The 15,122-nt window shown below is 64.3% G+C and overlaps 2 protein-coding genes across 6 annotated transcripts in view; one reads left to right on the top strand and one right to left on the bottom strand.

The window, feature by feature from the left end:
• Nucleotides 1–11,851, bottom strand: part of BRF1 (BRF1 general transcription factor IIIB subunit) — a 21,935-nt gene extending 10,084 nt beyond the window's left edge. Inside the window, exons 1-7 of one of the 5 annotated variants that reach the window (XR_014148251.1) lie at nt 11,584–11,851; nt 9,058–9,130; nt 2,801–2,950; nt 1,955–2,048; nt 1,095–1,221; nt 633–672; nt 454–546 (exon numbers count right to left, since the gene is read on the bottom strand). Coding sequence is in view for 4 of the 5 variants with exons in the window: in XM_081829793.1 (XP_081685919.1) it covers nt 454–546; nt 633–672; nt 1,095–1,221; nt 1,955–2,048; nt 2,801–2,950; nt 9,058–9,130; nt 11,584–11,736 (730 nt within the window). In the remaining variant the exon portion in view is untranslated. The other 4 variants (XM_081829793.1, XM_031033591.2, XM_081829795.1 and 1 more) reach the window with 4 other exon arrangements.
• On the top strand, nt 5,578–7,702 carry BTBD6 (BTB domain containing 6). The gene is made up of 4 exons (XM_081829796.1): nt 5,578–5,987; nt 6,085–6,175; nt 6,302–6,420; nt 6,513–7,702. Exons 1-4 carry the CDS (start codon nt 5,608–5,610, stop codon nt 7,543–7,545), a joined length of 1,623 nt encoding a protein of 540 aa, XP_081685922.1. The 5' UTR covers nt 5,578–5,607; the 3' UTR covers nt 7,546–7,702.
• Nucleotides 11,852–15,122: the final 3,271 nt, after the last annotated feature.

Genomic DNA, 15,122 nt, shown 5'->3' with positions numbered 1-15,122 from the left:
TGGGAAGGAAGGCGACGTGGGAGCGTCCAGGAGAGAGAGGAGCATGGGTGCAGAAAAAGATCCACGCAGAACGCGCACAGCAGCTCTGCGATGCCCCAGGCTGGAAACAGATGCGTGGCAGCCACGATGGGGAGGAGGTAGCCCCGCGGCAGCCGAGGAGGGCACAGAGTGGGCGGCGGCAGAACAGTCCAGAAGGAAGATCTGGGTGCTGAGGAGCGGCTCCCCCCACGAGGGCTAGAACCTGGGGGGCGGGGGGCGGGGGGGGGCGGCTGGATACTCAGCACGCAGCACGTCAGGGCCAGGAGGCGGCTGGGACCCTGTAAAGGACAAGCCCACGGCCCTGGATGGGCAGCAGCAGGCAGGGGTGGAGGTCAGCCGGCGGGGCAGTGCCTGGCGTGGGTGACACGAGCGGGGCCGGCCCCTCGAGGCCGTGGGGGACGCGGCTGGACTCACCGTCCCTAGTCAGGTTGGCGAGGGCCCCCTTCGCCTTCGGCCGGCTGTTCTCTAACTCGATCTCGATGGCATCCTGGTAGCTGGATATCTCACCTGAGGTGAGGGACGGCACACGGTAAGCAGAGACCCGCTGCTCTAGGGACCCGGGGGCGCCCGTCACCGCAAGAGCAGCTGGTTACCTTCAACGTCCTCCAGTTTCTTGGACAGGACTTGCTCAAGCTGAAACAAGGCAACGAGAACGTTCGGCAAAGAGACGAGGCGGCCGCGTGGGGAAGCGGCGTGCTTCACGGTGCCCAGGGGCCCCAGCCCTCCAGACACACGCACCCCACCGGTGCCCCACGGGAACTGTACTTGGAGCACCCGGGACGGCTGCAGGGAAGGCATGGGGCCATCGAGGGACCTGGCACCCCGCGTGCCACCCCCCAGCCAGCGGCAGGGGTGCCCTCCTCACCCCCAGGGCTCAGCCCGACCCCACCTATCCGTCCGCCTCTCCCTGCGCGCCGTGTGGATGCAGACCCAGCCTGGTCTTTGCAACTAAGCCACTCTTTTCCAAATAAGAGCGTGACACACGACATCTGGAAGACGCCGCGAGACGCCGCGTGCTGCATGGGCAGGCGTGGCCAGGCCGGCGTGGGGCCCACCTGCTTCATGCGCAGCTTCCGCTGCCCTGCCGTGTACGAAGGGGGGTCACACTCCCCCTCCAGGTCGATCTTCATGAACTCGTCCACGGTCAGCTGGCTCGTGGGCGTGTCTTCAAACTCCGTCAGCCTGCAACAAGAGGGCCCCTGGAGAGAGCCGCCGGCAGCCCGGCCACACTCGGCCACGAGCCCTACTCGCCGTGGCCAACGGCGGGGCCCCGGGGAGGAAAGGCTACGCACACTTGTCGCTCCCACCGGGGACTCAGACAAGGCCCAGACGGAAGGAGGCCACGCCAGCAGCCCCAGGCGGTCACCACCTAAAGATTAACTACCTCTGTCTTACGCGACCTACAAAAAGCTTAAATTAAAGAAGATTTTTTTTCAACAGGAAATTTTTAAAGAGAATTAGCGGTCAGATATGCAAAACGCTTTTCTTTCTGGCTTTGGACAGTGCCCCAGGATACGATCTCAGCTGAGAAACCGCCCCCAGATGTGGCAGATTCGAGGTGAAAACGCCGCAATGGCAGGCGTGCCGCTGATCGGGCTCGCGACTATCCCGCTGCAGCTGACGCTGGAGCTGAGCCCCACCACCCCCAACACCGCACCCCAGGCAGGCGCTCGCGGGCAGCCGGCCTCTGCTTGAGCCTGGCTTCCCCGGGGGTGGGGCCAGTCACTGAGGCTCTCAGTCCACCCCAACCTACCCAACGCATGGCGCCGGGAGGACTGACCAAGACCCTGGAGGGAGGCGGGCGGCCCCTCTAGCACCCGGGCTGCCCTGGGTCCTGGCCAGACCAGCAGGTGGCAGCACCGTGGACGTGGGTCTGACCGGCAGACAGAGGAAGCCACCACCGAGAGCCACCCACCTCTTGCGCAGCGTGGACTCGCACACCTTGACCACGCTGATGACCTCTTTGACGGTCCTCCGGAAATCGTGCATCCTGGCTGCAACCAGAAGTGCTGGAGAGGAGCACGATGGGGAGTCAAGCCTCGGGACGGGGCAGTGAGAGCCCTGCCCGGGGGCCTGTGGGGGGCGAGGCCCGGCCTCACGGGGGGTAACGGTTATGCGGTGTACGCGAGGTCCCAAGACCCAGAAGTCCGCCACGGCTGAGGATCACAGAACGTGCTGTGTCCAACGCAGAGGGAAGGAAGACGCGTCTAGAACCTCGCGTGACCCCTCAAAGTCAGGGGGCAGACTCCGAGGCGACTCAGACAGGCAACCAGCTGGCAACACAGGCAAGGAGGCTGGGGACATGGCCAGGTCGGGGGAACAGCGATGGGCCCCGGGTGGTGGCCGCAGCCGGGCTGACCAGGAGCGGCCCAGAGTCGGCAGCGCACTGGGAGAGGACTCTTGCTGGTAGCTGAGCGTGGGAGCGCAGGCCTTTGGCGTTCCAGGAAGCACTGGAGCCCGGGGGGGCGGTCGTGTGGGGTAAGGGCCACCAGAAAGGAGGAGGGGCCTGCTGGGTAGGACTCCAGGCCCAAGGGCTACGTCAGACCCCAAGGCACTGGGGACAGAGCTGGAGGATGCAGAGGGAGACCGGACAGCTACCCTTCGGGGGACCGAGAAGTACCCTCTGTGGTAACAACCCGGCACCGGGGGCAGGGCAGGGCTGGCCGCACGGGAGCCCTCGAGGGCCAGGTTACCTCTGGAGACAGCCCACCCCACCCACGGCCAGCGGGGCCTGGGCAGCCTGACTCCGGGGCCGTCCTACCTGCTCCGCAGAGGCCTGAGGGGCGCCGGCCGGTGTGCATCCAGTCCCTCTTCATCCTCTGCAAGAGCCTCAGGGCCGTCATGGACACCTCGTGGTTCTTCTCCCCAAACTCCAGCAGGTGGGCAAAGCGCGGGATGTACAGGCACGGATCTGCCGCGGACACACGCACCTCAGGGCCGCGCAGGATGCGTCCGCCCCCCGCTCAGCAGGCCTCGTGGAACGTGCGTGTTCCAGATCCGGGAGGCACACGAAGACCACACAGCGCGATGCCCGCCCTCAGGGTGCCCTCCCCGTCCGTCCACTGCACAGCTTCCCCGACCCTCGGCTGGGGGCTGCTCGCCCACATCCCTCACACAGCTGCCGCGCGGGGTCACCCCACGTGCTCGTGCACACGCACACACGATACCCTGCCGCCTTGTGGGGCGTCCTGCGGATCACGACGGAGACAGAGCCTGTTTCTTACCTACTTGCTGGCCCAGTTTACTCTCATGAAACATGAGCTGTATCTTCTGCCCTTTCGTCTACAGGTGTGCAAGCAGCTCTTTAAATGATCCTACGTTCCTCAGCAAGGGAAGGCTCAGGAAGGGCCCGTGCATGCACGCATGCACTCTCCCTCCCTCGTGCCCTGCTCCCTGGACGACCCCTGGCCTGGGCGTCCAGGAGAGTCCAGCTGCCAGGTGACCTCCTGAATTCAGCGGCCTGCTGCGCTGCCGCAGGTGCATGGAAGGAACCGTGCAGGGCCCCCGACAGAACATCAGGGGCGAGACTTGCCGTGGACAGGCTCATTGGGAAAGCCTTGCTGAGGCTTGAAGAGGGGGTGCCCTGAGGGGGCCACAGGCCAGCCAGAAAGCAGGCGTGTGCTGGCAGATGGTGACAGGCAGGACCCTGCTGTCTACCAGCACCAAGCACCCTCCCTCGGGGCCCCGGCCTGATCACTTCTCCCGGCCTCCCGGCATCTACGTGACTGAACTCTGGCCCCTGGAAGCCCCACGTGGGGCTACGAGCACCCCTTCCTCTGCCCGTCTTGGCTCACGTAAAGGACCACGGGAGATGGGCAGCAACAACCGCTGAAGCGGCCTGGGTCCCCAAGGACGGCGAGGACCCGAGGGACATCCCCCACACCGACTGCGGGGGCTGAGCTGGCGAGCAGCTGCCACTCGTCCTCCTTTCCCCAAGGCCCTGGGTGCTGCGGTCTCTGGAAAGGTGGGTCCTGTGCTGGGCAGGCTGGACGTCAGGTGGAACTCTGGAGGGGCAGCATGGCCGAGAGGCGCGGCTCGCCAGCCGGGCACAGTCTCCTGGCGCGTCCGTCTCCAAACTGTCCCCAGCAGCTTCTAGACGTGCAGGTTTGTATTTCAAGAACTCAGCAGTGTCAAAGCTTTCACCTCTAGCTCCGGTGTTCACGTTTTGTCGAAAACAGTTCGAAACCCTAACAGTATTACTTCTGAAGTATTTCTGTTTTCTCCGCGTAACACGCCTCTTGGCAACCACATCACAAACAAAACCCCAACCAAACAGAACAAAGCCCGTGGCGGAGGGCCGCCGTGGCCCCCGACTGCCCAGGCTCAGAGCTGACCGCCTGTGGCGGGAGAGAGGACACTCCAACCAGATGAGGACGGCAGACGCGTACAGGGAAGGCACTAAACCCCAACACGTCACGCAGCCTAGGCGAGACCCTCTCACCAACGGGAAGCGAAAGGCAAAACCCAGGACACGCTGTTGACAAGACACTGAAGTGTGAGACGGGCCGTGGCTCGCCACCCAGGAGGGAGACAGGGTGGTGACACGGCTGCAGGACGCGGGGCAGGGGGCCCTGAGAGGGGCTGGGAAGGGGCTTCACGCCAGAGGGCAAGCCCCCCACAGGAGGCCACGACGCCACACGCCTGTGGACGCGCCGACACAGTGGGAACTGAGCGCCGCAGGGGCGCTGGAACGGCCACCTGAAAACCACAGCGGCGCGAGACTTGGCACAGCTCCGTCCCACTCAACACACGCTGAAGGGCAAAGGACAAGACGAGGGACGGGTTGGCGTCTCCACCGGCCCGTTTACCCGGTGCCGGCAAAGAGGGGCCGTGCTTCTCCAAAGCCTCTGCCGCAGGGAGGGAAGCCTCCAGGGCGCTGTGCCTCAGCGGCCGCTCGCCTCCCACTGCGGCCGGGGCGCCTGGGGCGCCGCCTCGGTTAGGGGTCCGATCCCCCTGCCCGCTCGTGCTCGCCCTCGCCCTCAGATAAAGCCCCTGAACACAGACGGTAAGCCGGAACGCAGCAAACGGTACGGGAAAGACGCCCGAAGCGGGCAGAACAAACAGGGAGCAGCAGAGCAGGTGCCGCGGCGCGGAAAGGACGTTACTACAGGAGCGCCGGCGGCCGGCGCGGGGACCGGACCGGAGCGGGGAGTGGGGTCAGGGTTCCCCGAGGCGACGGCAGCGCGTGCGCACCCCGCCTCCGGAGAGGGCTCGTGAACGACACACACACGCGCGCGCGTCCGCGGACACACAGGCGGGCGCCGCGCGCGGGGGCTCCCCAGCGCTCCCGCCTGCGCCTGCGCCTGCGCCAGCCCGCGGGGCGGGGCCGCCCAGGCCGCGGGCGCGCACGTCGTCCGCGCGGGGGAAGGGGCGGGGCCCGGCGTGACGCGGCGTGACGCGCGGGCGTCGCGGCGGCAGGGCCGAGGGCGGGCCGGACGGCGCCCCCTGCGGCCGCGCGCTGCGGGCTGCGGGCTGCGGGCTGCGGGCTGCGGGCTGCGGGCTGCGCGCCGGCGGGTGGCGCGGGGCGGGGCGCGGCGGCCCGAGGCAGCAGCGCCCGCCGCGACCCCCATGCTGCTGCCCCTGGCCTGTCTGCACGGCCGGGTGGCGCAGTGCCTCACGGCGCTCCTGGTGCTCGCAGAGCCGCCCCCCCGGCCCCGGCGCGGCGCGAGGGCGCACGGCGCACCGCCGGCGCGCGCGGAGGCCGCCCTGCCCGCGAAGATGGCCGCGGAGCTGTACCCGGCCGCCGGCGCCGCGGCCGCCACCGCCACGGACATCGCCAACAGCAACTCCGCCGCCGCCGCCGCCGCCGCCGCCGCCGCCGGCAGGAAGGGCCCACCCAGCGCGCCGCCTCCCGCCCCGCCGCCGCCCGCGCCCGCGCCGCCCGCGCCAGACAACAACAACTTGGAGAGCCCCAACTGGCAGTCCTTCCACCCGACCCTGCGCGAGAGGTGAGCCCGGGCCGCACCCGCGCCCGCGCCGCGCGCCGCGCGCCCCCACCCCGGCCCGAGCCCCGAGCCCCGAGCCGTATGCCTCTGCCCTTTGCAGGAACGCGCTGATGTTCAACAACGAGCTCATGGCCGACGTGCACTTCGTCGTGGGGCCCCCGGGGGCAGCCCGCAGGGTGCCTGCCCACAAGGTGAGCGGACGCGCGGCCCAGCTCGCGAGCAGCGACTGTGCTCTCCCCGCGGGCGTGGCGTGCTGGCATCCCGTCCTGGCATCCGCTGGGGGCAGGGAGGGCTCAGGGCAGCTTGTGTCTCCGCAGTATGTCTTGGCGGTCGGGAGCTCCGTCTTCTATGCCATGTTTTACGGCGACCTGGCAGAAGTCAAGTCAGAAATCCACATCCCCGACGTGGAGCCTGCAGCTTTTCTGATCTTGTTAAAGTACGTGCGTTGCGTGAGGGCGCGGGGAGGGGGTGGGTGCCGCTGCCTGGCGCGCCCCGTGCAGCCTGTGACGCAGCCCCCACCCTGCCCAGGTACATGTACAGCGACGAGATCGACCTGGAAGCCGACACGGTGCTGGCCACCCTCTACGCTGCCAAGAAGTACATCGTCCCCGCTCTGGCAAAAGCCTGTGTCAATTTCCTGGAGACGAGTCTGGAAGCCAAGAACGCCTGCGTCCTGCTGTCCCAGAGCCGGCTGTTTGAGGAGCCGGAGCTGACCCAGCGCTGCTGGGAGGTCATCGATGCACAAGCCGAGATGGCCCTGCGGTCTGAAGGCTTCTGCGAAATCGACTGGCAGACGCTGGAGATCATCGTGACGCGGGAGGCGCTCAACGCCAAGGAGGCGGTGGTCTTCGAGGCCGTCCTGCACTGGGCCGAGGCAGAGTGCAAGAGACAGGGCTTGCCGGCCACCCCGCGCAACAAGAGGCACGTCTTGGGGCCTGCCCTCTACCTGGTCCGAATTCCCACCATGACCCTGGAGGAGTTTGCCAACGGCGCCGCCCAGTCGGGCATCCTGACCCTGGAGGAGACCCACGACATCTTCCTGTGGTACACGGCGGCCAACAAGCCGCTCCTCAGCTTCCCGCTGACCAAGAGGAAGGGCCTGGCCCCACAGCGGTGCCACCGCTTCCAGTCTTCCGCCTACCGCAGCAACCAGTGGCGGTACCGTGGGCGCTGTGACAGCATCCAGTTTGCTGTGGACAGGAGGGTGTTCATCGCGGGGCTGGGCCTGTACGGGTCCAGCTCCGGGACAGCCGAGTACAGCGTCAAGATCGAACTGAAGCGGCTGGGGGTGCTCCTGGCTCAGAACCTGACCAAGTTTGTGTCGGACGGCTCCAGCAACACCTTCTCGGTGTGGTTTGAACACCCCGTGCAGGTGGAACAGGACAGCTTCTACACGGCCAGCGCGGTCCTGGACGGCAGCGAGCTCAGCTACTTTGGGCAGGAGGGCATGACCGAAGTACAGTGCGGGAAGGTGACCTTCCAGTTCCAGTGCTCCTCGGACAGCACCAACGGGACCGGGGTCCAGGGTGGGCAGATCCCCGAGCTCATCTTCTATGCCTGAACTGCCGAGGGGTGGCCCGGACGCGCGAGGACGCGCACCAGCAGGAGGCCTTTCTCTGCAGCCGGCCCCGCCGGGAAGGGACGCGCAGCAGACTGTGCGACCCCTTCCCCCCCTTGCCGGCTGCCTTACCAACAGCATTAAAGGCTTCGTTCCTTTCTCTCTCTCTCTCTCTCTCGTTCATAGTCAGCGGCAGCCCAGGGCTGGGAACTCGACGCTCTTCCTACACAGCGAGGGCCAGGGCTTCTGCGTCCCGGCGGCTGGGCAGATCTGGGGGCACAAGGCGGGCTTCCTGCAGGCCCCCACCCTGCGGTGCCCACACCACCCGCTCTGTGGGCCTTGCTGCCCCTCCCACCCCCAAGAATTCTCAGCACTACTGCGCTTAACCTAAAACCTTCCCTTCAGATCCAGAATTGGGAAAAGGCACCTAAAACAGTCCACGTCTAGCTGCATTTTCGTAACAAGATTTCAATGAAACAAGCTACCGAGAGAGAGACGAGTGAAGGAGCATGAAGCCGAGGCACGCGCTTTCCCACGTGTCTGTGAACGGCATGTCCCTTCCAGCACACGAAAAAGCCTCCAGTGCTAAGCCATGCTTCCTGGTTAGAAACAAACTGCCTCCTAGGGAGGCCCGTCTGTCCCCGTCTGTCGGCTTCCACCGTGGGTCTGTGGCCAGAACACTCTGGAAAAGGCCAGGTGTCTGCTTGTGTCGTGCTTCCTGAGGCATCCCAGCCTCTCAGACAAAGCCCTACTGGAGGACTCCGATTTGAGGGTGGCGGGGTGAGGTGGGGCTCTCTGCAGGCCCCAGATGGCCCCTGTGCAGGCATGCTTCGGGGTAAAGCAGGGTCTCTGAGCCCCTTACCTCTGTTCTCCCAGGCTGCACACTTTGTGGCTGGTTGCTTTGTTTCTGAAAAACCTCAGCTTGACCCCGGAGGGAGGGACCATGTCACTCGGCACAGGGACGTGGCCTCTTGGGGGAGGGTCTTAGCTGGGAGTGGAACCCCCAAGCCTAGTGTAGCCCTGCAGCTGTGCCCCTCTCCTGACCCACCCTGCCAGACCCTGCCTTCCCAGCCCCAGGGTACCATCCTGTGGGTTATCTGGGACTGCACCCCTAGCCCGCCCTCCCTGGCCCTGCACCCTGCCTCCTTGAAACAAAATACACTTGTAGAGAATGATGGGCAAAACGGGGAGCAGCCCCCGCAAGCAGACTGTGAGAACAATCCTCTCGGTGAAGCTCCAGGGAAGGCAGAATGGGCTAGGAAAGCACCTCTCCGTCTGCAGAGGTCCTGCCTTCCCCGGGGCACCGGCCACCAGGTGTATTCCTCAAGAGGTGGACAGATGGGTCCCGTTTCCCTCTGTACCCTCCTCCACACCTGCCGGGGACTGACCATGGGCGCTCTGGTTCTAAACCAGAAGTAATCCCCAAACTGTCGGGCTCCCAGCTGCTTCTCGGACGTTTCTTCCGACCCGGTGGAGCCCCTGTCCCTGCACAGGACTCCCTCCCACCCGACGTACCGATCGCCGGCGCGTTGATGCACAGTTCTCTTGCCAGAAGAAGGAACGTCTTCCCCAGCACGTACACGTTCACCTGTGAGGAAGAAGCCACAGCTGAGGACAGCACTGGGATTTGGGAAACGTTTGCTTTTGTTCCTTACGACATGCATTTCACCGTTCAGTCTCTGACAGCCCCCCGCCACCCCGGGCCCACCCTGCTTCCCAATCCCAGGCAGCTTTTTCAGACCCTGCACTGTCTCAGCAACGACTGGATCTGCTACGAGAGAGAATGCTGACGTAGAGCCCAGAGCTCACTGTGTGTCGTTCAGAGTGCTCTGCACCCCTGCATGCTCCCTTGCTGGGATCCTTGTCTGTGTCCCTGTGGACCAGCTCCGTCATGGCCGTGGGTCTCTGCAGGCCTCGGTGACCCCTCCCCCCACCCCCATCAAGTCCAAATTGGCTGTGGAGTCCACCGCCTAACCAGGCTGCTTGCAACCGAACACAGGGTCAAGGACTCTAGGGTGCAGACCTCCAGTGCGGCTGAGCCTGGGGTTGTCCTAAGAGCTGGTCCTGTGCTGACCAAGGCCTGGGGGGGTAGGAGGGCTGTGGGGAGGGGATTCTGAGCTGTGTTTGATGACAGGCGTGGCAGAAGCTGTTCTGCTTGGATAAGGTGCAGATTTGGGAGAAGCCCAGGCTTAGCCCCTTCCGCCTGAGCTGGAGAGGCCTGCCCTGCCCCTGGGACTTGCAGGCCTCAGTGTCCTGGCCCTGGCCCCCTGCCTCTGGTCTCCCTGTAGAGTCCCTTTGCCTTATCAGCCTGGCCTGAGGTCCTGGATGAGGGCCCCTTAGCCTCACGCCCAAAGAAGCCACCAGAAAAGACTGCGAAGAAGCATCAAGAGCGGCCATCGGGGGCTCTCAGGCAGCACAGGTGGGCGTCTGCGGCCCTCAGGGAGGGCTAAAGAATGGTACAAAGTCCGCTTGGAGGAGATGGAGGGTGTGGTGCGGGGGGCCTGCACTCCACACCCAGGCCTCCTCCTCCAGGAAGCCCCCCTCATGGGGCCGGTGGCTCACAGAGCTTGCCTTCTGAAGGGATTCTGCCCCTGGCCTGCCCACCAGAGTGCACTCACAGTGTGTGAGCGTGTTACTGTGTGTGCGTGTGGAAGCGTGCATCTTCTAGGAACACCCCACGCTCCTGCGTCTTCACTCTCCCGACTTCATGCCCGTTTGGACCAGAGTGGAACTCACCTGCCCCGCAGTGTGCTGCCCCCTCCCCCGCACTGCAGCACCTCCCTGACCCACCCGCCCCCTCCCCACCTCCCACCTCCCTGACCCTGTCCCAGGCACGTGGAGACCTGCGTGCTACAGAGAAGGGCTCTCTGGAAAGGTCGAATGTTTAAGGGCCATGCTTGTACAATGCATGTGGTTACTGCCGGAGACGCTGACGTTCATCGGCAGGCATGAGAAACAGTGATGTGGGGCTCTGCAGACCCCTCCCTGCGTTTGTGGCTCGTCTCCGTGGAGGTGGCCGGCCAGCCTTCCCGCTCCTGTCCAACGGGCAGACGGGCTCTGCACGAAGACGGCCCTGAGTGGCCCTGTGCCAGCCACGGCTTCGTGGGGTGCCAGGACCCCCGACCCGGTTCCTGCCAGGGGTGCTCAGCAGGAGCTGAGCCCTGAGCCTGTGTCAGCCCTTGGCGGCCCTGCACTAGCTCCCTGTGTCCTTGCTGGGAAGGCCCAGGAGGGGACAGGCCGTGAGGCCACGCCCTGACCGCACACCGCACGTGGAGCACTGGGCTTCCATGATTCCAGCAGGTTATTATTAGCGTGGCCACAGACTGTTTCAGCAGGGCTCCTGAGAGATGCCATTTATAAAGACAGCTGGGAGGGCAGACACACAGGCAGCATGTGGCTTACGCGGAAGTCGAGCTGTGTCAGCGCGGGGGGCCCTGTGCAAGCTTTCCTCAAAGGCGTGGGATCTTTGTGAGTCCCGCACGCACCCTTCATACTGTGGTCACTTCTGTTCTCTGTGACCCCCTGCTCTTTCCGAGTCCCCCGTGGAGCGATCCCTCCGCCTGCCCCGGTCCCGTCCCCAGGGACAGGACACATGCAGAACCTCGACGGCCCCACCCTGTAAGTGTCCCATCCACACAGGTGTCCTTCCTGCTGGGTCTTTTTCCATCACCTTCAGTAGTTTGCAAACAAGAGATGCAACAGAAAATGCTTTCCTGGTACCCAGACAGGGTCCCCAAATAGACTATAATGTGGCTTTTTATACTGTTGAAGATGCATGCATGTGAGTCCCTTTGTTTTTCTCTCAAAGCATCTCCCCTCAGACCAATTTCAGCTGGGTCTTTCCACTGGCTCTGAGGCCGGGGCCACCCAGCCCCCAGGGCAGCGCAGTGACCCTGTGTTTACAGCCCCCCCGCCACCGGTTTTGAAACAGACCACACCCCGGTCTGTCCTCTGTTCTGTGGACCAGCCTCCAGCCTGGGTAGCACAAGCCCCAGTCCCAGCCTCCCTTGGGAACGGGGCTCAGGAAGGAAACCAGTCTACCTGGAGCAGGTCACTGAGGTCGAGGAGCATGTCTGTGGCAGGAGTCAAGGAATGTCTGCACCCAAGCCCACGGGCTCCGGCTGCCCAACCCCTTCCCTGAGGCGCAGACGGAATACATGGCACAGGACCCTGGTGTGAATCCGAGCTTGGCATGGATCCCCCAGGAGGAGTGAGGCATCATGCTGACTGGAACCTGTGGACCACTCCCAGGGCCAGTGGCGTAGCCCTCAGAGTACGCGTGGCCTTCACAGAGCAGCCCCCCGCCCGTGGGGCACGCCCAGAAGCATGGGACGCTCACGCCATCCCTCGAGCAGCCACTGAGAGCCCGCCAGGCACGGCGTGTGGCGTCTGCCCCATGGCGCGTGGCTCCTGGGGGACAGACACGCATAGTGGGCCACCTTTGGTGGCCGGCGGGCACCTTCACGGTGCCGGTGCTGGAGGGGCCAGCCACGGGGACTCTGGGACCCGTCCTCACCCTTCGGCAGGTGATTAAGGAGTAACCAGATTAAGTCCTCCGTGATCTGGCACCCAGCGGGACACGCACACTCACACGCCGAGTGAGGCACCTGGTCGGGCGCAGCGAGACGTCACGTTGCTCACGGGTCTGCCGTGGCTTTGAGACGGTAACGGAGTCAGACCAGACCCGGGGTCGGGGGCGAGACCCTGGCCCAAACACAGAAGAAAGAAGTCCCCGATGCCACAGGTCTGTGAGGTCCCAGACACCCCACCACGACCTCTAAGGTCCTGAATAAAAGGCTCCCTGTTTCTCGGTCCCTGAAGGCACGCGCTCGGGCGGGAGGGTCGCCACAAGACGACAGAAGGTGCAGGTGCAGACTGACCCGCTGGCGGGACCAGGTGCGGAAAGAAGAGCAGGGAGCAGAAGGAGCCGTCCTAAGGGAGCGAGCGGAAACCCGTGGTGTCGAGACAGACGCATGAGCCCAGGCCCGGAGGCAAAGCTCCAGAGACGTAAACGGGTCAGTGGCTGCTGGGGTGGGGGCGGGGCCCAGGGACGAACAGGGGAGCACAGGGGACTTTCAGGGCAGTTAGCCTCCATATGATGTCACAGCCACGGGCACCGAGGGCACAGGACGGGCAGGTGCCCGGTGAGCCGCCATCATGGCAACACGGGGCCCCCACCGACGGGGACACCCAGCACAGCTGTGCAGGCGTGGACTGGGAAACCCTGTGTGCGCGCTGGGGGGCGATGGGGAAGTCCGCACCGTTCTGCCTTTAACCTACAACTGCTCCGAGAGATGAAGTCTGTTCAAAAGATAAAATAAAAGCCAAGTAACGGGTAGAAGTTTTGAACAGACACTTCAAGAGGAGAAGCATAGCGTTCATGAGCACATGACAAGAACCCACCCTCGTTAGTTATCCGAGAAATGCTGACAAAGTGCCCCCCAACGGCACCAAATGCTGGCAAGGATGGGGGCCGCCCCAACCCACGCACCTGCCGGCGGGGTACCACGGAACAACCGCTTTGGAGAAAGGCCACAGCTTCCTGTAACCCTGACCACACACCTGCCTGTGACCAGCTACTCCGCACCAAGGTATTTACCCACGGACACGAAAGCCCGCATCCACGCACGAGCCTCACACCAACAGCCAAAGGCACGAAGAGCCCAGATGTCCACTGACGGCAGAACCCGTGGCCGGTCACACGTTCCTACAATGGAGCGACCATTTCGTGGCACACACCACATGGATGGGTCCAAAAGCTTGCCTAGTGACACAAATCTTACAGACCAGGGCTTCCCTTTACCGGACGCTCAGAACAAGCCAGACTAACCGATGGGAATCCTCGGACAGTGGGTGCCTCGGGGGCAGGGGGCGGCCTGACCAGAAGGGCCGCAGGCTGGTGTCGCCCAGATCCTGCTGGGAGGTCTGGTTGCAGAGATGCACACATATGGCAAAACTCCCCAAATGGCACCATTGATACTTGTGTATTTTGTTTTATGCCAATTTTCCCACAAAAGGGAAACGAGCAATGTAGCAAATACCGGAATCTAGTCCGTTAATGACCTGCCAGCTGAAGGGCCTGTGGGGAACAGCAGAGGGCTGTGCCGGGAAGTGCGAGGCTGGGGTGTCCACTGTGTGGTCCTTCGACCCTGCCGGGGGTCTGAGAGTCCCCATGGTAAAATGATGGGGAAAGTGCGCGTATCTTACAGAGGAGACTGGACTTCAAGTCGTACCCGCGTGGACAGGCCTGGCGTCCTTGAGACGCTAGAGGTGGTAGGGCACGTGGCCGCCTGGACGCAGTGGCAGGCTCAACCGCGTGCGTCCCTACGTGGGCGTCCACATTCCCCTCGTGACCTGCCTGGGGCCCAAGCCTGCTCATGCCCTCAGGGCCCGGCCCACGGCAGCTCCGCCGACTCATGGGCCTTTAGGGGTGTTCTGGTGGCTTTGGAAAGTCTTCTGTCTGGCCTGGCCAGTGGGCCTGTGTCTCTACCTTTTTGCTAAGCAGCTGCTTCTAACCTTCCTGGCACAGGGACACCAACCAGACCTCCAAATTTGCTGGAATCCTAAAAAAGTCAGCACGGACGAGGCCTGTCTGCTGGTGCTGAGCACAGCGCCAGGCGCGAGCACATCTGCTCTGACGGCCTCCCTCCTGGTCCCTGACGTGCCCTGCCCGGTGGGACTTCCGCTCAGCGAGCACCAACTCGGAGTGCCGGCCCTCAAAGAGACGCGTAAACACAGAGAACGGTGGCGCACAAAACACCGTCAGAAGATTCTAGACACTCCTGAGAGTCCAAACGGACCACAACGCAGGGGGCTCCTGCAGAGCACCAGCGGGCTTTGAGCAAGTGTGCCCAGGCCAGCGCTCCCAGCCGTCACGCCAGGGCCCTCAGGACACCATCTGGCTGGTCTGCGTGCTGCTTCCGAAGAACCATCAGACTTGACTTAAACTCAGGCCCGTTTTCAGTAAGTAGAAAGGTAGACGGATTTAAAGGCAAAAGCACACGAGATTTCTGGACAGCCTCGCGCCGCGTCCTGCGTCAGGGTGCCCGAAGGGAAAACCAGACAAACAGCTCTGACGTCCAGTCCAACAGAAGGTCTGGCAAGTGGTGCGTGTGCTTCCAGCAGACGAGGGTGGGGACGGCGGGGTGGCCACGCTACGAGCCGGCACCGCCACTCCCAGGCCCCGACGGAGAGACAGGGAGGCCGGGAACGGCGGCACGGTCAGCACCAAGAGTGGACCCCTGCGCCTCATGCAAGAGGATGACCTGCCCAGCAGCGTCCACTGTGCACCGTCCAGCCCACACCCCCTTCCGCAGGCAGCTCCCGCTGGGACTCATCTTTGCCCAGGCAGCCACACCACGTGGCACTGATTTACAGACCTAGCAGGTCTCTGTTTAGAGAGGCGCTCACAGCCAAGCCCCCACGAGGACAGAGACCACCAGGAACCCTCAACGCCCTGCCCACTGCGCGAGCTGCGCCTCGCAGAAGAGCGAGTACCCTGCAGGGCGCCGGCGCCCGCTCCCCGCACACGCTCAGCGCGCACACGCACACACACCGGCTCACGCTCCCCGCGCACAGCG

The sequence above is a fragment of the Leptonychotes weddellii genome, chromosome 9, assembly GCF_054177405.1.
Source record: "Leptonychotes weddellii isolate Sample4059 chromosome 9, ASM5417740v2, whole genome shotgun sequence".
Taxonomy (NCBI): Eukaryota; Metazoa; Chordata; class Mammalia; order Carnivora; family Phocidae; genus Leptonychotes; species Leptonychotes weddellii.
This window is presented reverse-complemented; position numbering and strand designations above follow the sequence as displayed.

Bases quoted from the DNA above. Each gene is read 5' to 3' on its own strand.
- BTBD6 (XM_081829796.1), top strand. From the start codon at position 5,608: ATGCTGCTGCCCCTGGCCTGTCTGCACGGCCGGGTGGCGCAGTGCCTC. The intron at 5,988-6,084 runs GTGAGCCCGGGC...TGCCCTTTGCAG, and splicing joins CACCCGACCCTGCGCGAGAG to GAACGCGCTGATGTTCAACA. The intron at 6,421-6,512 runs GTACGTGCGTTG...CACCCTGCCCAG, and splicing joins GCTTTTCTGATCTTGTTAAA to GTACATGTACAGCGACGAGA.